The sequence below is a fragment of the Lissotriton vulgaris genome, chromosome 5 (genome assembly GCF_964263255.1).
Source record: "Lissotriton vulgaris chromosome 5, aLisVul1.2, whole genome shotgun sequence".
Lineage (NCBI taxonomy): Eukaryota > Metazoa > Chordata > Amphibia > Caudata > Salamandridae > Lissotriton > Lissotriton vulgaris.
Window position 1 is genome coordinate 252570298 of NC_141693.1, and position 24300 is coordinate 252594597.

General features: G+C 48.1%; 1 protein-coding gene across 2 annotated transcripts in view; it reads right to left on the minus strand.

Annotated features, from left to right (window-relative positions):
• Positions 1–24300, minus strand: part of LOC147710631 (F-box only protein 44-like) — a 401416-nt gene that overhangs the window by 298803 nt on the left and 78313 nt on the right. For both annotated transcript variants that reach the window (XM_086921310.1, XM_086921309.1), the window contains exon 5: positions 16299–16434. In XM_086921310.1, coding sequence (XP_086777436.1) covers positions 16299–16434 — 136 coding nt within the window. The remainder of the gene's footprint in view (positions 1–16298; positions 16435–24300) is intronic.

Sequence of the window (24300 nt, forward strand, 5' to 3'; positions counted from 1 at the left end):
CACTGAAAATAAAGTAATTATAAAAAGTAGTATTTGTTTACCAGGGGTATGTGTTATTAAACCATGTCATGAACGTCTACAGGATGTAAGAGCATATGTCGCTAATTAATAATATGGACTCCGACCTCACCTCTCCCTGGTTAACTGAGCATGAAACCAAAAGAAGTCCTAAGGAATCACATATAAAGGTGAGGCATATCTCATTCCGCACTAGGGATAGATACTGGAAACCATATTAATATAATAATATGTTTACTTCAAAAACAAAGGTGGATGCAGCTACAATCAATCAAGATTTATAAAGCATGGCTAATCACCGATACGGTATCCTGGCACTTGCAGGTTAATGAGGCTCATTCGATACAGCCATTTCTTGAGGGCTCTTCGGAATTCCAGAACTATGGTTTTAATTTTTGTCTCAAAAGATCAATATGTTACAGAGACATATATTTTTCAAACAGCATTACCCAAGACAAATTATAACTTACTTATTGCCTGTCTCCGTGTAAACAGTTTGGAATTGGAATGGGATTTGTAGAGTGCATGGCTACCCGGGGGCGTCCCAGCGCCCCAGGGTATCCCCCGGGTTTGATTAATATATAAGGCTCCCGCCCACTCTTAAGCTCTCTGTTGCTTCCCAGCAAGGTGTGTGCACTGTAAATACCAGACAGTGGACTTCGGTATCAGTGCAACCTCCTTTTATGATCTTTTCCATTTAAACAAAAAAGAAACTCACCAGGTATTAATAATATAAACTGAGAGCTTTATGATACTGTGTCTCTTTATGAAAAAAAAATTGCGATTTAAGGAAAAAATATAAAGGTCTGCACACTGAGCAACAAGGCAAACAAATTGAAAAATCATTGCAATGCAACAAGTCTCACATTTACGCAAGTTTGAGCTATTGGCATTGTTAATGACAATGCCTCTTATTTATGTTTTGGTTTTTGAAACATCATTAAAATGCATTGTCATTTACAATGCCAATTGCTTAAACTCGCGAAAATGCGAGACCTTTTGCTTTGCAAATGCTTGTTTCACTAGAGACAACCCTGCTTTAAGTCCTTCCTCTCCTCCATAGGAGCATAATACATGCGCCTCTCAGCCAGAGGCTGTCGGTCCCCTAAATGCTGCTACACAAATGTTGCTTAAAGTGTACAGTGCTATCTTTTAACCCTGTTTGACCCTGTGAAGAACTTTACTAAATTCATGTTTTTATCCTGCAAGTCAGTGTTGTAAACAGACCACACGTAGTCAAACAGACCTGATTTGAAGGGTGTATGCCGGAGAACCCTTGTTTTATAGTAGTTTTGCCCCTGAGTGGGGTCTCAGTAAGCAGAGTGGACACAGGCCTCCTGTCTGCTCTGCCTAGCGCACTGAAGTCGTTGTCGAGGGCGAGTCCTGGCGTGTTATCTTCCACCGGTATTTTGACAGGAGGCGAGGGTAGGGCTTTTCCTCTTGTGCACTTTTGACTACCTCATGTATTTTTGGTTGTTCATCATTTTTTACTACCTCAAGTATTTTGTTTGCTCACAATTGTCACTATTACCTTTACTACCTCATGTATTTTTGGTTGCTCACAATTTTTACTACCTCAAGTATTTTGTTTGCTCACAATTGTCATTATTACCCTTACTACCTCATGTATTTTTGGTTGCTCACAATTTTTACTACCTCATGTTTTTTGTTTGCTCACAATTGTCACTATTACCTTATGTAAGTAACGTATGTTTTAGTAATCTGCTCTTTTGTAATGTTTCTCATTATGTTTCATTTCTGTTCCGAATGTGAAGCGCTCTGACGCCTTCGGGTAAAGTCAGCGCTATATAAAAATGCATAAATAAATAAATAAATAAATAAATAAATAAATAAATAAATAAATACTTGTCCAGAACAGAGGAAGCGCATGTGGGAGAGACGGCGGGGAGTGGTGGGTAAGAAAAGACTGCTGTGTTACAGGGCAGAGAATAGAGGCTCTTTCTTGGAATAGAGAAGTGTGGCTTTCTGTGACCGCCCTCACTGCGGGCAGTCATCGCCGTGGCCATTTAAAAAAAAAATATTTGCCCTCCATCTCCTAGTGATAGTGTAGCAAATGTATAGCGATGCGGAACCCTCATAACGCCTCGAAGCGCTTTTGGGTAGTACTGTAATATGCTACTCCATTTGTTCTGCATGGTTGTAAGGTGTGATGTTATATAGTGCTGTCCATTAGAAAGCGCCTTGAGGCGTGTCGGTTGATGGTGCTACACTCCACTAAGGGCCATATTAAGAAATCGCTATTTCAGAATCGCAAAATGGTATGTATCAAGAAAATTGCATTTTTTTAGCGATTTCCTAATATTCCTTAATATTCCTTAATTGCGAATTCGCAAATTGCGAATTCGCAATTAAGGACTACTTTCCCATTCATTTCTATGGGCAGGAGGCCCATCGGAAGGAATGGGAAATTTGCGATTCGCAATTTGCTAATCGCAAATAGAGAAGAATTTCAAGGGTGCAGGGGTGTCTCAAAAACACCCTGCTGCACCCCTGAAAATGACATGTGTGCGCATATGGCACACATACATGCCATAAGGGCACGTATGAGCGTCACATGGCACCATTGGATTTTCAAAAAAATGCTTTTTTAAAAGAATTCGCAACTTACCACCAACTAGAAGTTGGTGGTAATTTGCGATTCCTTATGGGCATTTTGGAATTTTTTTTTCCTTGATACATTGCATTTAAGGAATCGCAAAATTTGCGATTCCTTAAATGCAATCGCAAAATAAGGAATGGAAAATTTAGCGATTTCCTTATTTTGCACCCAAATTGTTTGATACATACCATTTTGCGAAAATGGGTTCGCAAACGCCGAAATTCTGCGAATTTCGGCGTTTGTGAACCCATTTGGCCTTGATACATATGGCCCTAAGTGAATTGCCGCTGAGCAATTTACTCATAGCTGTAATTACTATAATTTTAGCTGTAATAACTAATTTTATCAGCTTTAGAAGGATTAAAGCACAGTTTTCCAAACTTTTTATGTTGGTGGCACACTTTTTGGAGATGCATCATTTTGTGACACAGTCCCTGTGTCTCTGTCCCTCTGTCTCCCTCCCTCTCTCTGTCACCCTCTCTCTCGCTGTCTCCCTCTCTCTCGCTGTCTCCCTCTATATCTATCTCCGTCTCTTTCTCTGTCTCCCTCCCTCTGTCTGCCTGCCTCTGTCTGTCTCCCTCTCCTTCCCTCTGTCTCCCCCTGACTCCCTCCCTCTGTCTCACTCTGCCTCCCTCCCTCTCTGTCTCCTCCCGCTCCCTACCTCTGTCACCCTCTGTCACCCTTTCTGTCTCTTTGCCTCTGTCTGTCTCTACCTCTATCTGTCTGCCCCTGTCCTTGTCTCTGCCTCTGCCTCTATCTGCCTGTCCCTGTATCTGCCTCTATCTGTCCGTCTGTCCCTGTCTCCCTCCCTCTGTCTCCCTCTATGTCTCTCTGCCTCTGTCTGTCTCTGCCTCTATCTGTTTGCCCATGTCCCTGTCTCTGCCTCTATCTGTCTGCCTGTCCCTGTCTATCTGTCTGTCTCTGTCTCCCTCCCTCTGTCTCTGTCTCTATCCCTCTCTCTCTCTTTCTCTGTCTCCCTCCCTCTCTCTCTCTCTGTCACTTTCTCTGTCTCCCCCTCTGTCTCTTTCTCTGTCTCCCTCCCTTCCTCTCTCTCTCTCTCTGTCTCCCTCCCTTTCTCTCTGTCTCCCTCCCCCTCTCTGTCTCCCTCCCTCCCTATCTCTCTCCCCCTTTCTCCCTCTCTCTCTGTCTCCCTCTTGTCTCCCTCTCTCTTGTCTCCCTCCCTCTTGTCTCTCTCCCTCTTGTCTCCCTCCCTCTTGTCTCTCTCCCTCTTGTCTCCCTCCCTCTTGCCTGTCTCCTCTTGCCTGTCTGCCTCTTGCCTGTCTCCCTCTTGTCTGTCTCCTTCTTGTCTGTCTCCCTCTTGTCTATCTCCCTCCCTCTGTCTCCCTCCCTCTGTCTCCCTCCCTCTTGTCTCCCTCCCTCTTGTCTCCCTCCCTCTTGCCTGTCTCCCTCTTGCCTCCCTCCTTCTTGCCTGTCACCCTCTTGCCTGTCTCTCTCTTGCCTGTCTCCCTCTTACCGGTCTCCCTCTTGCCTGTCTCCCTTCCTCTGTCTCCCTCCCTCTTGTCTCCCTCCCTCTTGTCTCCCTCCCTCTTGTCTCCCTCCCTCTTGTCTCCCTCCATCTTGCCTGTCTCCCTCTTGCCTGTCTCCCTCTTGCCTGTCTCCCTCTTGTCTGTCTCCCTCTTGTCTGTCTCCCTCCGTCTCCCTCCCTCTTGCCTGTCTCCTCTTGCCTGTCTCCCTCCCTGTGTCTCCCTCCCCCTTGTCTCCCTCCCTCTTGTCGGTCTCATCTTACATGTCTCCCTCTTGCATGTCTCCCTCTTGTCTGTTGTGTGAGGAAGAAAGGGGTATCCCCGACTAGAGTTCCTAATTCGGGATAGGTATAAATTTTGGAAGAAAAGTAATTAGGAACTGGGTTAAAGAGGTGGGCAAAGACGGACAATTGACAGCAGGAACTATCAAAGTACAAGAAGTGTAATGCAAAATTGTGACTTTTATTTTATTTTATTCAAATGTTATTCTAATACAAAACATCATTATTTTATTATAAATAGTTGTCATGTGCATATCTCCACTATATATGTGACTTATCAATTTACATATATACACATATTATTGCATTTTATACATATTTAAGAGTAGTTCATTTATACTAGAGAGTGGAGTAGTGTATTGTTTCAGCACACTGTACATAAAAACATGGCTAGGTATGTCATCTACGCGCGTTTCGGCTGAGGGCCTTCATCAGGGAGCCATGTGAGTATCCAAATGGACCTGTATTATTTGACTGATTTTCATGGACCTTTTGTAAAATAGATTAATGCTTCGATATTATTGAGCTGTAGACCCTTGGCCCCTCCGGGTTAGATGCCGACAGACCCCACGATCGGAATACGAATGAGAGACAACTATCAGATTGTCCTTGCATTGACTACAACATGACAGCCAACTAAATTGTAGAAGTCCATAGACCCCCAGTGAAGACAGAGTGGACGCGGTCTAAAGACTGTCAGCGCCACTAGAAGTTTACAGACCCCCAACTACAAAATACAGTGGACGCAACTTAAAGATTGTCAATAAAACAAGAAACGTCCAAAAGACCCCCAGCCAAAGAATTTATGAGCCCACCCTACAGGCTACCGATGTAATATTTCCCCAGCGCCTGAAACGCGTAAATCCTGTAATTTAACAAGACCATTTCTACAGCTCAATAATATCGAAGCATTAATCTATTTTACAAAAGGTCCATGAAAATCAGTCAAATAATACAGGTCCATTTGGATACTCACATGGCTCCCTGATGAAGACCCTCAGCCGAAACGCGCGTAGATGACATACCTAGCCATGTTTTTATGTACAGTGTGCTGAAACAATACACTACTCCACTCTCTAGTATAAATGAACTACTCTTAAATATGTATAAAATGCAATAATATGTGTATATATGTAGATTGATAAGTCACATATATAGTGGAGATATGCACATGACAACTATTTATAATAAAATAATGATGTTTTGTATTAGAATAACATTTGAATAAAATAAAATAAAAGTCACAATTTTGCATTACACTTCTTGTACTTTGATAGTTCCTGCTGTCAATTGTCCGTCTTTGCCCACCTCTTTAAACCAGTTCCTAATTACTTTTCTCCCTCTTGTCTGTTTCCCTCTTGTCTGTGGCCCTCCCTCTGTGGCCCTCCCTCTGTCTCCATCCCTCTGTCTCCCTCCCTCTGTCGCCCTCCTCCCTCTGTCTGCCTCCGTCCCTCTGTCTCACTCTGCCTCCCTCCCTCTCTGTCTCCTCCCGCTCCTTACCTCTGTCATCCTCTGTCTCCCTCTCCCTCTCTCTCTCTCCCCCTCTCCGTCTCTGCATGTCTCAGTCTCTGCCTCTATCTGTCTGTCCCTGTATCTGCCTCTATCTGTCCCTGTCTCCCTCCCTCTGCCTCTATCGGTCTGCCTGTCCCTGTCTATCTGTCTGTCTCTGTCTCCCTCCCTATGTCTCTCTCCCTCTCTCTCTGTGTCTCTGTCTCCCTCCCTCTCTCTCTGTCTGTCACTTTCTCTGCCTCCCTCCCTCTCTGTCTCCTCCCGCTCCCCACCTCTGTCACCCTCTGTCTCCCTCTCTCTCTCTCCCTCTCTGTCTCTGCCTGTCTCAGGCTCTGCCTCTATCTGTCTGTCCCTGTATCTGCCTCTATCTGTCCGTCCGTCCCTGTCTCCCTCCCTCTGTCTCCCTCTCTGTCTCTCTGCCTCTGTCTGTCTCTGCCTCTATCTGTCTGCCCCTGCCCCTGTCCCTGTCTCTGCCTATATCGGTCTGCCTGTCCCTGTCTATCTGTCTGTCTCGGTCTCCCTTCCTCTTTCGCTGTCTTTCTCCCTCTCTCTCTGTATCTCTTTCTCTGTCTCCCTCCCTCTCTCTCTGTCTGTCACTTTCTCTGTCTCCCTCCCTCTCTCTCTTTCTGTCACTTTCTCTGTCTCCCTCTCTGTCTCTTTCTCTGTCCCTGTCTATCTGTCTGTCTCGGTCTCCCTTCCTCTTTCGCTGTCTTTCTCCCTCTCTCTCTGTATCTCTTTCTCTGTCTCCCTCCCTCTCTCTCTGTCTGTCACTTTCTGTCTCCCTCCCTCTCTCTCTTTCTGTCACTTTCTCTGTCTCCCTCCCTCTCTCTCTTTCTGTCACTTTCTCTGTCTCTTTCTCTGTCTCCTTCCATCCCCCTCTCTCTCTCTCTGTCTCCCTCCCTCTCTCTGTCTCCCTCCCTCTCTCTCTGTCTCCCTCCCTCTCTCTCTGTCTCCCTCCCTCTCTCTCTGTCTCCCTCCCTCTCCCTCTGTCTCCCTCCCTCTCTCTCTATCTCTCTCCCCCTCTCTCCCTTTCTACCTCTCTCTCTGCCTCCCTCTCTCTGTCTCCCTCCCTCTTGTCTCCCTCCTTCTTGCCTGTCACCTCTTGCCTGTCTCCCTCTTGCCTGTCTCCCTTTTGCCTGTCTCCCTCTTGCCTGTCTCCCTCTGGTCTGTCTCCCTCTGGTCTGTCTCCCTCTGGTCTGTCTCCCTCTTGTCTGTCTCTCTCTTGTCTGACTCCAGCCCTCTTGTCTGTCTCCCTCTTGCCTGTCTCCCTCTTTCCTGTCTCTCTCTTGCCTGTCTACCTCCCTCTGTCTCCCTCCCTCTGTCTCCCTCCCTCTTGTCTCCCTCCCTCTTGCCTGTCTCCCTCTTGCCTGTCTCCCTCCCTCTTGCCTGTCTCCTTCTTGCCTGTCTCCCTCCCTCTGTCTCCCTACCTCTTGTCTCCCTCCCTCTTATCTCCCTCTCGCCTGTCTTCCTCTTGCCTGTCTCCCTCTTGCCTGTCTCCCTCTTGTCTGTCTCCCGGTGTCTCCCTCCCTCCCTCTGTCTCCCTCCCTCTTGCCGGTCTCCCTCCCTCTTTCCTGTCTCCCTCCCTCTTTCCTGTCTCCCTCCCTCTTCCCTGTCTCCCTCCCTCTTGCCTGTCTCCTCTTACCTGTCTACTTCTTGCCTGTCTCCCTCCCTCCCTCTTGTCTGTCTCCCTCTTGCCGGTCTCCCTCTTGCCGGTCTCCCTCTTGCCGGTCTCCCTCTTGCCTGTCTCCCTCCCTCTGTCTCCCTCCCTATTGTCTCCCTCCATCTTGCCTGTCTCCCTCTTGCCTGTCTCCCTCTTGCCTGTCTCCCTCTTGCCTGTCTCCCTCTTGCCTGTCTCCCGGTGTCTCCCTCCCTCCCTCTGTCTCCCTCCCTCTTGCCGGTCTCCCTCCCTCTTTCCTGTCTCCCTCCCTCTTTCCTGTCTCCCTCCCTCTTTCCTGTCTCCCTCCCTCTTTCCTGTCTCCCTCCCTCTTGCCTGTCTCCTCTTACCTGTCTACTTCTTGCCTGTCTCCCTCCCTCTTGTCTCCCTCCCTCTTGTCTGTCTCCCTCCTGCCTGTCTCTCTCTTGCCGGTCTCCCTCTTGCCTGTCTCCCTCTTGCCTGTCTCCCTCTTGCCTGTCTCCCTCTTGCCTGTCTCCCTCCCTCCCTCTTGCCTGTCTCCCTCTTGCCTGTCTCCCTCTTGCCTGTCTCCCTCTTGCCTGTCTCCCTCTTGCCTGTCTCCCTCTTGCCTGTCTCCCTCTTGTCTGTCTCCCTCTGTCTCCCTCCCTCTTGCCTGTTTCCTCTTGCCTGTCTCCTCTTGTCTGTCTCCTCTTGCCTGTCTGCCTCTTGCCTGTCTGCCTCTTGCCTGTCTCCCTCTTGCCTGTCTCCCTCCCTCTTGTCTCCCTCCCTCTTGTCGGTCTCCTCTTACATGTCTCCCTCTTGCATGTCACCCTCTTGCATGTCTCCCTCTTGCATGTCTCCCTCTTGCATGTCTCCCTCTTGCATGTCTCCCTCTTGTCTGTCTCCCTCTTGTCTGTCACCCTCCCTCTGTCGCCCTCCCTCTGTCATCCTCCTCCCTCTGTCTCCCTCTGTCTGTCGCCCTCTGCCTTCCTCTCTGTCTCCCTCTGTCTCCATCCCTCTGTCTCTCTCCCTCTGTCTCCCTCCCTCTGTCGCCCTCCTCCCTCTGTCTGTCTCCGTCCCTCTCTCTTCCTCCCTCTCTATCTCCTCCCGCTCTCTACCTCTGTCACCCTCTGTCTCCCTCTCTCTCACTCTCTCTCTCCCTCTCTTTCTCTGCCTGTCTCAGTCTCTGCCTCTATCTGTCTGTCCCTGTATCTGCCTCTATCTGCCCCCCCTTTCTCTCTCTCCCTCTCTTTCTCTGCCTGTCTCAGTCTCTGCCTCTATCTGTCTGTCCCTGTATCTGCCTCTATCTGTCCGTCTGTCCCTGTCTCCCTCTCTCTGTCTCCCTCTCTGTCTCTCTGCCTCTGTCTGTCTCTGCCTTTGTCTGTCTGCCTCTGTCCATGTCTCTGCCTCTATCGGTCTGCCTGTCCCTGTCTATCTGTCTGTCTCTGTCTCCCTCCCTCTGTCTCTGTCTCTCTCCCGCTCTCTCTGTGTCTCTTTCTCTGTCTCCCTCCCTCTCTCTCTGTCTGTCACTTTCTCTGCCTCCCTCCCTCTCTGTCTCCTCCTGCTCCCTACCTCTGTCACCCTCTGTCTCCCTCTCTCTCTCCCTCTCTGTCTCTGACTGTTTCAGTCTCTGCCTCTATCTGTCTGTCCCTGTATGTATGTATGAATGTGTGTTCTTATATAGCGCTCGACTTACCCTTGGGCATCTTGGCGCTTGCATTGGGAACCCGTCCTGGCTTTTCCCTGTGAGATAACCCGTACTGGGCATCCCCAAGGTGAAAGCCAGGTCTCCCTCCCTCTTGTCTCCCTCCCTCTTGCCTGTCTCCCTCTTGTCTGTCTCCCGCTGTCTCCCTCCCTCCCTCTGTTTCCCTCCCTCTTGCCTGTCTCACTCCCTGTTGCCTGTCTCCCTCCCTCTTTCCTGTCTCCCTCCCTCTTGCCTGTCTCCCTCTTGCCTGTCTCCCTCTTGCCTGTCTACCTCCCTCTGTCTCCCTCCCTCTTGACTCCCTCCCTCTTGCCTGTCTCCCTCTTGCCTGTCTCTCTCTTGCCTGTCTACCTCCCTCTGTCTCCCTCCCACTTGTCTCCCTCCCTCTTGTCTCCCTCCCTCTTGCCTGTCTCCCTCTTGTCTGTCTCCCGGTGTCTCCCTCCCTCCCTCTGTTTCCCTCCCTCTTGCCTGTCTCACTCCCTCTTGCCTGTCTCCCTCCCTCTTTCCTGTCTCCCTCCCTCTTGCCTGTCTCCTCTTGCCTGTCTCCTTCTTGCCTGTCTCCCTCTTGCCTGTCTCCCTCCCTGTCTCCCTCCCTCTTGTCTCCCTCCACCTTGCCTGTCTCCCTCTTGCCTGTCTCCCTCTTGTCTGTCTCCCTCTTGTCTGTCTCCCTCTTGTCTGTCTCCCTCTGTCTCCCTCCCTCTTGCCTGTCTCCTTCTTGCCTGTCTCCCTCCCTCTGTCTCCCTACCTCTTGTCTCCCTCCCTCTTATCTCCCTCTCGCCTGTCTTCCTCTCGCCTGTCTTCCTCTTGCCTGTCTCCCTCTTGCCTGTCTCCCTCTTGTCTGTCTCCCGGTGTCTCCCTCCCTCCCTCTGTCTCCCTCCCTCTTGCCGGTCTCCCTCCCTCTTTCCTGTCTCCCTCCCTCTTTCCTGTCTCCCTCCCTCTTTCCTGTCTCCCTCCCTCTTGCCTGTCTCCTCTTACCTGTCTACTTCTTGCCTGTCTCCCTCCCTCCCTCTTGTCTGTCTCCCTCTTGCCGGTCTCCCTCTTGCCGGTCTCCCTCTTGCCGGTCTCCCTCTTGCCTGTCTCCCTCCCTCTGTCTCCCTCCCTATTGTCTCCCTCCATCTTGCCTGTCTCCCTCTTGCCTGTCTCCCTCTTGCCTGTCTCCCTCTTGCCTGTCTCCCTCTTGCCTGTCTCCCGGTGTCTCCCTCCCTCCCTCTGTCTCCCTCCCTCTTGCCGGTCTCCCTCCCTCTTTCCTGTCTCCCTCCCTCTTTCCTGTCTCCCTCCCTCTTTCCTGTCTCCCTCCCTCTTTCCTGTCTCCCTCCCTCTTGCCTGTCTCCTCTTACCTGTCTACTTCTTGCCTGTCTCCCTCCCTCTTGTCTCCCTCCCTCTTGTCTGTCTCCCTCCTGCCTGTCTCTCTCTTGCCGGTCTCCCTCTTGCCTGTCTCCCTCTTGCCTGTCTCCCTCTTGCCTGTCTCCCTCTTGCCTGTCTCCCTCCCTCCCTCTTGTCTGTCTCCCTCTTGCCTGTCTCCCTCTTGCCTGTCTCCCTCTTGCCTGTCTCCCTCTTGCCTGTCTCCCTCTTGTCTGTCTCCCTCTGTCTCCCTCCCTCTTGCCTGTTTCCTCTTGCCTGTCTCCTCTTGTCTGTCTCCTCTTGCCTGTCTGCCTCTTGCCTGTCTGCCTCTTGCCTGTCTCCCTCCCTCTTGTCTCCCTCCCTCTTGTCGGTCTCCTCTTACATGTCTCCCTCTTGCATGTCACCCTCTTGCATGTCTCCCTCTTGCATGTCTCCCTCTTGCATGTCTCCCTCTTGCATGTCTCCCTCTTGCATGTCTCCCTCTTGTCTGTCTCCCTCTTGTCTGTCACCCTCCCTCTGTCGCCCTCCCTCTGTCATCCTCCTCCCTCTGTCTCCCTCTGTCTGTCGCCCTCTGCCTTCCTCTCTGTTTCCCTCTGTCTCCATCCCTCTGTCTCTCTCCCTCTGTCTCCCTCCCTCTGTCGCCCTCCTCCCTCTGTCTGTCTCCGTCCCTCTCTCTTCCTCCCTCTCTATCTCCTCCCGCTCTCTACCTCTGTCACCCTCTGTCTCCCTCTCTCTCACTCTCTCTCTCCCTCTCTTTCTCTGCCTGTCTCAGTCTCTGCCTCTATCTGTCTGTCCCTGTATCTGCCTCTATCTGCCCCCCCTTTCTCTCTCTCCCTCTCTTTCTCTGCCTGTCTCAGTCTCTGCCTCTATCTGTCTGTCCCTGTATCTGCCTCTATCTGTCCGTCTGTCCCTGTCTCCCTCTCTCTGTCTCCCTCTCTGTCTCTCTGCCTCTGTCTGTCTCTGCCTTTGTCTGTCTGCCTCTGTCCATGTCTCTGCCTCTATCGGTCTGCCTGTCCCTGTCTATCTGTCTGTCTCTGTCTCCCTCCCTCTGTCTCTGTCTCTCTCCCGCTCTCTCTGTGTCTCTTTCTCTGTCTCCCTCCCTCTCTCTCTGTCTGTCACTTTCTCTGCCTCCCTCCCTCTCTGTCTCCTCCTGCTCCCTACCTCTGTCACCCTCTGTCTCCCTCTCTCTCTCCCTCTCTGTCTCTGACTGTTTCAGTCTCTGCCTCTATCTGTCTGTCCCTGTATGTATGTATGAATGTGTGTTCTTATATAGCGCTCGACTTACCCTTGGGCATCTTGGCGCTTGCATTGGGAACCCGTCCTGGCTTTTCCCTGTGAGATAACCCGTACTGGGCATCCCCAAGGTGAAAGCCAGGTCTCCCTCCCTCTTGTCTCCCTCCCTCTTGCCTGTCTCCCTCTTGTCTGTCTCCCGCTGTCTCCCTCCCTCCCTCTGTTTCCCTCCCTCTTGCCTGTCTCACTCCCTGTTGCCTGTCTCCCTCCCTCTTTCCTGTCTCCCTCCCTCTTGCCTGTCTCCCTCTTGCCTGTCTCCCTCTTGCCTGTCTACCTCCCTCTGTCTCCCTCCCTCTTGACTCCCTCCCTCTTGCCTGTCTCCCTCTTGCCTGTCTCTCTCTTGCCTGTCTACCTCCCTCTGTCTCCCTCCCACTTGTCTCCCTCCCTCTTGTCTCCCTCCCTCTTGCCTGTCTCCCTCTTGTCTGTCTCCCGGTGTCTCCCTCCCTCCCTCTGTTTCCCTCCCTCTTGCCTGTCTCACTCCCTCTTGCCTGTCTCCCTCCCTCTTTCCTGTCTCCCTCCCTCTTGCCTGTCTCCTCTTGCCTGTCTCCTTCTTGCCTGTCTCCCTCTTGCCTGTCTCCCTCCCTGTCTCCCTCCCTCTTGTCTCCCTCCACCTTGCCTGTCTCCCTCTTGCCTGTCTCCCTCTTGTCTGTCTCCCTCTTGTCTGTCTCCCTCTTGTCTGTCTCCCTCTGTCTCCCTCCCTCTTGCCTGTCTCCCTCCCTCTTGCCTGTCTCCCTCCCTCTTGCCTGTCTCCTCTTGCCTGTCTCCTCTTGCCTGTCTCCCTCTTGCCTGTCTCCCTCCCTGTGTCTCCCTCCCTCTTGTCTCCCTCCATCTTGTCTCCCTCCATCTTGTCTCCCTCCCTCTTGTCTCTCTCCCTCTTGTCTCCCTCCCTCTTGCCGGTCTCCTCTTACATGTCTCCCTCTTGCATGTCTCCCTCTTGTCTGTCTCCCTCTTGTCTGTCGCCCTCCCTCTGTCGCCTTCCTCCCTCTGTCTCCCTCTGTCTGTCGCCCTCTGCCTTCCTCTCTGTTTACTTCTGTCTCCTTCCCTCTGTCTCCCTCCCTCTGTCTCCCTCCCTCTGTCGCCCTCCTCCCTCTGTCTGCCTCCCTCCCTCTGTCGCCCTCCTCCCTCTGTCTGTCTCCCTCTGTCTGTCGCCCTCTGCCTCTTTCCCTCTGTCTCTTTCTCTCTCTGTTTCCCTCCCTTTGTCTCCCTCCGTCTCTCTCTGTCTGTCATCTCACCCCAGCTTCCCAGGCATACACACAGCCACACCCGGGCACTTTACAGGTCTTTAAAAGACCATAGAGCAGAGTGTCTAGAAATGCCTCTTAATTAGCAGCAGTTATGTGCTAAGTGCCTGTGACACACCCACCATTTGCAGGCGACACAGTACTGTGTCGGGACACACCGGTTGGAAAGCTCTGGATTAAAGGCTAGCTAGCCCAAAGCTCGTGCAGCTTCGAGGAGTGCGCGCCTTTGTATGTGGTGCTGGGGCAGCAAGCAAAGAACCACGCTCGGAAAGCCTCCTTGCCCCTTGCGCCCCATCTCCCATCAAGTCACATCTGGCCACCGTGGGCGTCAGTCCCTGATTCTGTGCTCGGGGCACCAGCTGTCCCACTCAGGAAGGGGGGCCCATCATACGTGCTCAGAATAGTCAGACTCCATGTATTTTCTGTGCTCCGTCTTGGGGCGCTACCCTGGTCTGTGAGTGTGGTTGAATGGTAATGTCCGGAGACAGTTTTAGTGGTGGTTCTGGGTGGAGCATGTCTCTAAACTCGGTTTTCGTGGTGAGGTCCTTCCCTGTGGTGAGGCCGCAGCCGCATCAGTGCCTCATTGTCCCCTCGGCCCCGTCCGGCCCCGGGGGCGGGCTCATCCCAGCTGGCCCCGACATGCCATCCAGTGCGTGTCAGAGCCGCCGCCACATCCGAACGGCGGAGCCCGGGCTTGGGGAGGTGCTCGCCGACGGACTAGAATTTGGACTGACCCCCGGAGGGAGCGCCTGCACCCGGGAACCTGCTTCCCCGGGAGGGTCACAGAGGATCGAGACCATCTCTGGCCCCCACCTTCACGAATCCACACCCAGAGTAGCGAGGCAGCCGCGATGACACAAAGCGCAACAATAGCACCCAACGTGAATATATCACGGAGTCGAATAGTCCCCAGAGGTCGCAGCGACATAGAAAACCTCCCATCATAAATTACAGCACCTCGTCGGGTAGCTGTGTGTTTGGGGCCCGGCGGATGAAATGCGTCCGTTAATATTTCCAACCCTCTCTTCCCAGCGTGGTCCTAAGCACTCCTGATTCTGTCTCCCACTCGTTACGTAATGGTATGTTATGTTACACACTCAGCGAGCTACTTCGTCCCTAGGCGCTACATGGAATGGAGGGAGGAACCACACAGGCCCATTTGACGCTTCAGGTTTTGCTATTCCCTATAAAACTGTGCGAGTAATTCCTTAACGTTCAGTTCTATGGTTTCATAAAAAATAATAATAAAAATAATAATACTTATATATGCGCTTACGTTCCACAGGCTTGGCTCGGTTTGTATAACATCTTGTGCTTTCCTAACAGCCTGTTAGAGCTGTGCGTTAAATAACAAGCACTCGCCATTCCCGCTGTTTATTTTTGCATCACGCTTTCACTAAGAGAAACCGCGATGCAAAAATAAACACGCGGCGCCCTGTCTGCTTTTGGGACGGCTTATCTGGACTGGACCTCACGCCACCTTGAGATAAGAAATTGCTTTACGACAGCCGTGAAGCAGGCAATCCAGTTCAGATGGGCTGGAACAAAAAGCGAAAGGACGGCAACCAAAATGCCCCATTTCCAATGGTAGGCAACCGTTTAACATAAACGGTGATGCAAGCCAATGGAAAGAGGATTACAAATAATGGGGTAACCCAAAAATCGTCACCAGACCTGGGTACAATGCGGGAATGAAAGAATATTGGTCCGTGACTTTTTTAAGGAGAACAAAATTCAAATCTATCTAGTGTGTGTTGCATTCACATTCAACCCTAGTATTTAATACCATGTAGAGAACCACTACGTTCCAAGGATATATTTCAAAATCATACAATGAATATGAAACAAGAGCGCCACCAGAGTGGCATCACAGGTGTGTCAAGGATCCAAGCTGGGCCGGTAACATCCCCTGATTGAGGTGTCTTCCACTTGGATAGGCTAGTCTTCTATTAAGATTTTCCCGATTCATTCGGGCCTTGTATAATAATTATGGATGCCCAATTCCAGGGCTCTGCTTTCCATTGAGGACTTCACAAGACTGGCCTATCCAAGTGGAAGACACCTCAATCAGGGGATGTTACCAGCTCATCCTTGACACACCTGTGATGCCATTGCGGCACCAGGAATAGACTCGCAGCAGAGGTTCAAATTACCCTCCTTGCATTAGTCGAGTCGAAACGTCGACACTCTCCAACACGAGGCCTGCACCGCTTCCCCCTGCCTATTTTCCGACATTGCATTGATGCATGAAAATTTGTAAAAATAAGTGTTGTGAAAAAACGTTTCATAAAGGACAGGTCTCCCTATACTGGTCTTCTTTACCAGTTTGTTTTTGAAACTATTTGAATTGTGTACTCTCTAACCAGTGACTTTTACCTATACCTACCCATCACGAGCATGCCCATTCCCCCTTCCTTCTCCTTTTTGCAACCTTATATCAAATACGAAATTGTGATTTAATACTAGCATATGGAATAAACAGACTTTATTTAATTATATTTGTTCTGGCGCTCTTGTTTCTTATTTATTGCATGTTTTTGAAATATATCCTTGGAACGTAGTGGTTCTCTACATGGTATTAAATACTAGTGTTGCATGTGAATGCAACACACACTAGATACATTTGAATTTAGTTCTCCTTAAAGAAGTTACGGACGAATGGAAATAAGGGGAGGGGCTTCAAGCCCATCTCTCAAAGTCCTCCTTGACAATAAATCTCGCCAAGCGAGCTATGTATGTGGGCAGCAACGCTAGGCTAGACCTAAAAAACAAGCTAAAAAATAGAAAAGGGACAGTCATCTAAAAGCTAATTTGCACGTATTCAGAGGCAGAAAGAAAAGATTTCATCCAAAACAAGAGAAGGAAACTTTCAAAAGGTTTCGTCCCGCAACAAGCGGTATAGCGGATCTTTTTTTGGGTGGAGCCTAAGCTCAGCCTACCCTTGGAAAGCAAAGAGGGACCTAACAAAATGTATGGACTATATTAATATTGCTTTAAAAAAATGCTGTTATTTGTGTACCGAGGATGTCCATGCTGACAATGGGAAATATTCGAATTGTTGAGTACAAGAAACATTTAATGCAAGAAAAATATAATTTTCAGACAGCTCTTTGCATGTGGAGTGTTAGCCATACTGGACCAGTGTATGTGACAGAGATTAGGAGCAACACCCCATAGTCTGTTAAACCCACAATTCATACCTTTCTCCACTTAGCGTCACTCCACTGTTGAATGATCACTGGCTCCGGCTTATATTCCTGTAGAACTACGTAGTCAATGGAGAGAAGCTGCACGCATACCTCGTACTTGCACCCACAGTCATCTCTTGCTGCATACCTAGATGGCCAATAAAATAAAGGTAACTACACATCACATGTTACCTAGAGTGAGGTCAGAGTGAATCATGATTCCCACAAAGAGTAATAAAGAACTACTAGCAAGTGGAGAGTCAAGGCTTCATTCAGTCTTTGACATTAAGTTGGGTGGTAAAGCCACTTTGTGTAAGGGTGTTGTGACATTAACGTCTGTATTACTGTATTGCATCACCGCTATACACCAGCACCTTGCGCTGTGTGTCTGTATGTTAGGTAGGATTAGAATGTAATGAGATCCTATGGACTGGGGGATGGAATGTAGAGGGGACAGACAGAAAGTTGGAGCGGATGAATGGGATCTCCTTTCATGATGATTTATCATTGTGACTTCAACGTGCTGACTTACGGTGATCATTATAAGATACCAGTTTCCATAGGTGTACCACCTAATTAGGATGCATAATATTTATGTGCCAGTTTAAGATCCAGATGTACCACAAGCTCCAAGCTGGTTGTAAATGGAATTAAAAAATCAAAGCAAGTAAACACGATTTCTACTCAAATTATATTACGTGTAAGTGTTCAAATGAGAGAAAAATTGTATGCATTAAATACGTTGGAGTGACGGCTTTGGCAGTGAAAGCAGCATTAAGTGTCAAGCGGACGCACTTTGCTTTCAAGCATCCAAAGCACTACATTATTATGGTCAGCTATTTATTTATTTAACATTTTTATAGAGTGCGTGGACACCAATGTAAGCATACAGGTGTTTTAATCTGCAACAACAGACACAATAAAGTGTAAGAGAGAAAGTGGAGAACGAGGGTAGCAAGAAATATGTACATAAACTATGTCTGATAGAATCTGAATTCTCTAGTTTTTTGATAAAGCTGTGCCTCATCCATTTTTCACCCTTGCCCTGCTTTCAGCCTGGCTCTATCCTTGACACCGCACCTGCATAAACATTGGTAAAGAATCTAGATTGGGACATTGTAGGCTGCGTAAACATGCAAAGTCAACACAAGAGAACAGCTGGTGTCTGCACTGCGTTTTTTAAACAATGGTAAAGCCTTACACAAAGTTTGTTCAGAAAGCATATCTTCTTGTGCAGCTTCAGGACGCGACAGGTACACAAGGCTCCAAGGCTGTTGATCCTTACCGATTGTCTCATTTTTGGGTTCTTCCCAAAGCTCTATTTACCTCTGGGAGTCCCTTGCTTGTGATCTTTGCTATAAAAACCCATATAACCATCGTTCAGGGTGCTCTCTCCTTGAGTGTCCCTATGGTGCTTGTCGGACGGAGCCCCATTCATGAATGCTTAATAAATGACCTATGGTTTGTACTTCGCTCCACTGTTGATTCCTCCTTGCTTGTTAAGAACCCGTGCGCTAAGGGTGACCCTGCACCGGTGGGTTATCAATAATCCACTTCCACAAATTGGCATCCGAACGTGGAGCCCCATCAAGGGCTTGCAGTTGGACCAGGGGAGGAGATTGGGTCGGTAAGACAAATTTCGCTGAGGGGCGCCCCACCTGAAGAGACTAGTATTGCTCGTGGTCCAAGGCGATTTTTCAGCTCTCCGACTCTGATCTTTCTGGCAGCTGCTGGCCTTGACTGGAGCCTTCGGATGGTCATTTTTTTGGGGTTCAGGGAGGATCGACAGGCGGGAGTTGAAGACTACACATAAGGTAAATCTGTATTGAACTGATTCATTCGGTTAGAAGTTGTCTTGGGTTTGGAATCTGTTTTGACTTGGTATTTGAAATCTGTTTTGATTTGGTATTTGGTATCTGTTTTGAAGGTTGCTATTTTGACTAAACATTTTTTCCTTACAGGTAATGAGAGAATATTTTTTATTTCTCTCTGTTTATAAGTTTTTTATATCTTATATAACATTCCTGTATTTAGTACGCTTTGGAAGTTTTGTTGTTGCTGCTGCGATAAGCAGAGCATTTTGGAAGCAAGTCAGCCGGCGCCACCAGAAGGTACTCGAATTTTGAGATGTACATCAAATATGGTATTTGTCTCATCATGTATAATGCATTGTGGACCAAATATGCAAAAGGGGATCCCCAGTTGCAATGGCTACTAGAGGGAACCATGGACCCTCACAAACTTGAGTATCTAGAGAAATTATTGTTTTTAAGGAAAGTTAGGCCAGCTATGTTTGACAGTTTGCGTATGTGGAGGAAAGAAGTGAAGGAGCGACAGCTCGAGGCAGAGAAGGTACAAAGGAAACAGGAAAGGAAGACAGAGTATCAGAGGTATAAGGAATTGAAGGATAAGGAAGTTCAGGAGAAAAAGGAATGTTTAGATAAAGAGCATAGATTATTAACATCTAAGGAATATATAGTTAGACCAACAGTAGCAGTTCAGATCCACCAAGAAGATGTGGAGTCAGATATTGATGGATTATTGATTGAACGACCCCCGCCTCCATATGTACCTTTAACACCTCTTCCCCCTGGACTACAAAATGTCGTTCCCACTGTACACCCGGCCCCACATCTTTTGCCCGCGGTTGCCCAGCTCCCTATTTTCCAACCAGTACCAGTACATCCCTTACCTTCTCCATCTCAGGCCACTGCACCCCTATTCTCAGGCTACTGCACCCCCATCCCAGGCTACTGCACTTGAAATGACTGATGATCCCGTACTTCCTGTATCTGTCTCCAACCCTCTAATTCTTCATTCTGCTGTACCTCAGTTTCGTCAGGATGCGATAAGATGGATGGTATCAAATTGGTTGAGTGATATAGAAATGGAGGTAGGAGAAATGATAGATCATATACAGGATTTCTCTGAGGGCGAGATTCTTTGTCTCATGAATAAGCTTTCTCATCAACTTATGGTCCAATGGGAGATGACTACAGGACAAAATGGCCCAGAGATGTTAGGGTTATTAATCGACAGTGTCAGATAGGAGCCTTCCCTGTAAGTAGAGTTAACACTGCCATAGCGACGATAACTGGATATCGTAATTAACTCTCTTCCTCTCCTCGAATAAGACCTATGAGGGAAGCCACGCCACAGTTCATTCCTGGAAGAGGGAATGCAGATAAGGATGACCCTAATAGTCCGGATGCTAGAGCCCATTTTTTGTACAATTGGATATATACGCCCTGGAAACGGACATATTTACTCACTTTAAAAGCCTCTTTACCAGACATACGGAAAAATCCTAGAGGATTTTATGATGATGTACAAGCAGCCATTGATTCCTGTAGCATGACTTTAGCATATATTGATATGTTTTTTGGTATGATCCTGCCACCAGATATGTGGGGACTTACAGGAGAAGTGTGGCTCAGGGGTTAGAGGCGGCAGACCCGGAAGCTGAGATCGGCCCTGGACCAGGGTTCAATTCCCCGCCTCGGCGGGTCTTGGGCTCAAAAATTCCACGGACTCGATAATTCTCACTCCGGTGCCTTCTCAACTCACGGGTTCACACTCTGCGACTCTGGGCAATAGCTTGCTTAATCTCCACAACGGCCCCTCGCGGCGGGATGCCTGGCTTTCACCTTGTGGATACCCTGCCGGGGTTATCTCACAGGGGAATACCAGGACGGGTTCCCTAAGCAAGCGCCGGGAAACCCTTTGTGGGTAGCTGTGCGCTATATAAGCTCAAATACATTTACATATATATACATTTACCTGGAAACAGGATTAGGCTGTTGATTTGGGAGGAGACTGGGCTGCCACAGTAGCAGCTGAAAGGGATAGAAAACCTGGTTAGCTTATACTGGATCTGCTTGGTTGAGGGATAAAAAATAGATTTCCCATACATAAGGAGTATCGGACCATATTATGTTAGCATGATGCATCTATATGTACCCTCTTAGCTTGATATATATATATATATATATATATATATATATATATATATATATATATATATATGCTTTTGCAGGGAGAAAGTAATAGTGCTCACTGCACCACAGAAAAGCTTCATCGAAATAGAGTTCCTGAGTTAGAAACGGACGGAATAGAAGGAATGGGGCACCTTTAGAAGTTACAAAGGCTTCAACAGAGTTAACCCTGAGTGAAAATTCACACCCACAGAAGAACGAGAGAAGCACATTCATGAGTAAGAGAAACCACAGTTTGGTCGCCACCTGCACATTGGAGTCTCAAAAATCCTTTTTTCACAAGAGCCATCCATAAGATTGCCTCAATATGCTTTTAATAAGAAGCCCTGATGAAAGCCCGAAAAGGAATTAAAACGTGGCTAGAAACGCGTCGGCATATTCTTTGATGATATTAATTAGTCGAACTGTTAAATCAGGTTACTTGCATTGAATGAGTTGGCAAATAGTTGTAAAGTGTTCCTTTATTGGGTTGTATAGAGCAGCTTTTTCTTTGAATTGAAAAGAATTGCATACAAACACATGATTTATTCGTGGATTTCTTAGCATATTGTGCAATTTTGAATGTATGTTTGTCATATAATCACAATTGAGTTTTGTTCAATGTTATGTATATATATTGTTATGAGTAATGTTGATTGTAGTATATTTTTATGATTTTCTGGAAATAAGAGAGTTTCCTTTATGAAGTCATACAAAACAATGAAAGAAAAAAGTGGGTAAATAAATAACCCTAACCACAAAAGGTATATAGTGTGTTTTTTTGCAAATAAATAAGTTGGATCCCAGGTACTTTCTCTTTCTATATATTGATTATTTGCCCTACCTGGTTTCTGTCATTTGAGCCTGACCCCCTTCTGGATCATTTGCAGGGAGGACAGCATTTATTCACTCCTTGCGTTAACACTGCTAACAGAGTAGGCCGAGAACCATACAGATGCCATTTTCCACCTATGCTCGAACACGGGCTGTGATCACGTGTTAGTCTCTGGCAGTTGTCAAGCCCCAGTTCATCTGAATTACTGGGAGCAGCTGAACGTAGGCTGTTTACTCGACTGTCCTGAGACTCAAGGTTGCATCTGGCTTTGGGTGCGATAAGCGCATTCTTGGAGGACCGTGCCTACACTCCCGGGCACCAAGACGAAAGGGAGTCACCCCTCCTGACCTTCCCAGTAATAAATAGTTAAGCTTTGAACTAATCATGTGTGCCATATATGGTCCTTTCCTGGAGCTCGAGGGCCAACTGGTGTTTTTCCTTTTACAGTGATTATATGTGTTGAACTGAAAAGTATATAACCTCATGTTTGAATACGAGCTAACAGTCTTCTCTGCGCACCTGATGGGTGAGGGTTGGAGAGGCTCCTCTAATAGAGTATTTTTGCTTAATAAAAGATTGAACTTTCTAGGTATAGCTCTTTATGTTATTTTTATGGTACTTCAGTTGGCGACTCTGGTGGGACTCGGTGATAGGGTCGTCCTCCCCGTCACTGGGTAGAAAGGACAAAGAAAGGGGCGCTCTGGTCGAGCGGGTGGACGGACCGAACATTTTTGGCTTACTCCGCTCTCGCGATCAGAGTGCCTCAGATGCTAGTGACCCTTCGCCGGAGTCCTACGGGCGTGACCCGTAAGCTGACTGTGTTGGTCTTCAGGAGTTGGCAGTGGAGAATACGCAATTGTACCTGCGTGCACCAGGTGAGTGGATTGTTTTTGGTGTCTTTTGGAACGCGCTGTTGAGCAGTACTTTTGAAGCAGTTAACTGTGTAGGATTTGGTGGTCGGTGTACCACGTAGAATCTTGGGGGTCTGACGGGGCAGCATTGTGGCTGCACGGGTAGATGCTCCACAAACTTGTTTTGTTAACAATAGAGACACTGATCGGACGCCCTGGTGTGGCTCGTGTGGTGCAAACCCAGCCAGACTGGTCTTGGAAAGGCCTGTGGTTGAACCTGGGTAGCCTTGGGGACATATCTGAAGCGGTGCTAAGGAAGCGGGCTTAGTCAGAATAGTCCCAGGGGTGAACCAGGAAGACTGCAGGATAGTCTGTAGGACAGTCTGTGGTTATACCTGTCCGGTGGTCTCTTGGTGGTCTTTGGGCTGCTTGATTTTGGTATCTGTTGGTCTGGAATCTGAATTGATTGATTCTCCGCGAACAGGAGTCGACGGGCTCTGTTTTTTGTTTGGAAAGAAAAAAAAGGAGACATGTTGTATTGAATATCTTTGTATGTACAAATATTTTTGCTCTGTGTATGTTTGAATAAGAGTGAGGTTGAATATGTGAATGTTTGCACATGGCCATGTTTGAAAGTATGTTTTTATGATTGAATGAGGAATACGTGACAACAATCACTATGCGTTGTTTTAGCAAATAGAGTTGTTTTGGATGTTGTCGCCGTCCTAATGATACGCGATTGGCTGAAAGTCAACCTGCCCCGCCTGAGGGCAGCCCGAGTTATGATATATATGTAAAGCATGGTAATACACCTATTTTGTTTAACACACTATGGCATAAATATACTAAGGATAATGTAGAGTTGCAATGGCCTTTAACCGGGTCTTTTGATGAGAAAAAGATACATTTTCTGCAGGATCGATTGTTTTCTAAACGTAGTCGACAGTCAATGTTTGATTCCCTAAACCTATGGCAGAAGGAAGCAAAGCGTAGACGTATACGGGAGGAGAAATTATGCAGAATGAAGGGAGGCCATTGTTTATGATAAAGCTCAAATTGAACAGGGAATTGATTGTGCAGATAGGCAATTTAGATTGCAGGTGGATAAGACCTATGTGGCTAGAACTGAAGCGGAGGATGAGATGGAGGATTTATTGGATACTCGTCCACCTCCCCCTTATGCTCCACAACGTATATATCCCATTGTTCCCCCAACTCCAGTACAGGTCCCTTCAGCCTCTGCCCCTGTTGTTTCTTCCTCCCCTGTCTTTCCGGGAACTTCCTCTGTTTTATCTCTCTCTGTGTCTGAGACGGCTACTTTATGGCTGTTACAAAATATATATGAATATCCATATAAATCAATTTGCATGTACTTCCAAAGATTTCATGCTCATATAAGCTCACATTAACATGAGACCTGGAGCTCAAAAGGGCTTCCTATCTGACCTTGACTAGACAAGCTTCAACAAGCTATTCTGTACCCCCTTACAGGTCACCTTGCTTGTCTTTGACTACATAATATGCAAGTGTTACACAGTGCAGAGCCTGCCTTTCTGGTCTGCCCATATCTGGCTGTTTTGCATGGTGTAGACATTGCACATCCATGTCGGCCATATTTGGCTTGGTGCCTTATTCTAGTTCCACTGACATCGCATTACTCAAGGTATATAACACCTAGAAATCTGTCACTCTGGGAAGAAGCGGTCTGAGAGCCCCTAAGGTGGCAGATCGGACTTCTGCCTTGCTAATTAGCAGTGATGCATGCTTTTGGTACCATTAAATACATTTCACTCTGTTTCGGAGCAAACCTGCTATGTCTGGTGAGTTTCATTCATATGCTCCTGGGAGGGTGCCAGTATTTCCCCATCAGAATGGTGTCAGAATGTGGGACATACTGGAGGACTGTGATGTAACTAGTTGGTGAGTGAGGTGCTGTTTCACAAGGAGCATATTGACACACAAAGTAGTTTTGTACAGTGCAAAGAATTCCTGGGGCAATGCTTACTTTTTGAGACCAAAAACGATTTTTGCTTTTGCCAATGCTTGTTAGAATGGTGAGGGCCCAGTAGCTCCAAAACTGATATGGGTTTAGAAAAACCATGCTTAGAAAAAGGCATGCATTGAAAAAAAAAATTCAAGAACCTATTTACAACTGGGGACTTGAACAGAGAGGGCTGATCAGGTAGCCTTAAGAAGGCGGAAATGGCAGAGAGGTAGCCTTTGATAGTGCCTAGAGCAGAGCCCTGCTGGGCAGGAGAAAGAAGAAAGAGGAGAACCTCAGAAAGAGGGGCAGAAAGGGGGTCCACAGCTTTTGCTGTGCACCATGCCACAAATTTGTTCCACCATCAGGCGTA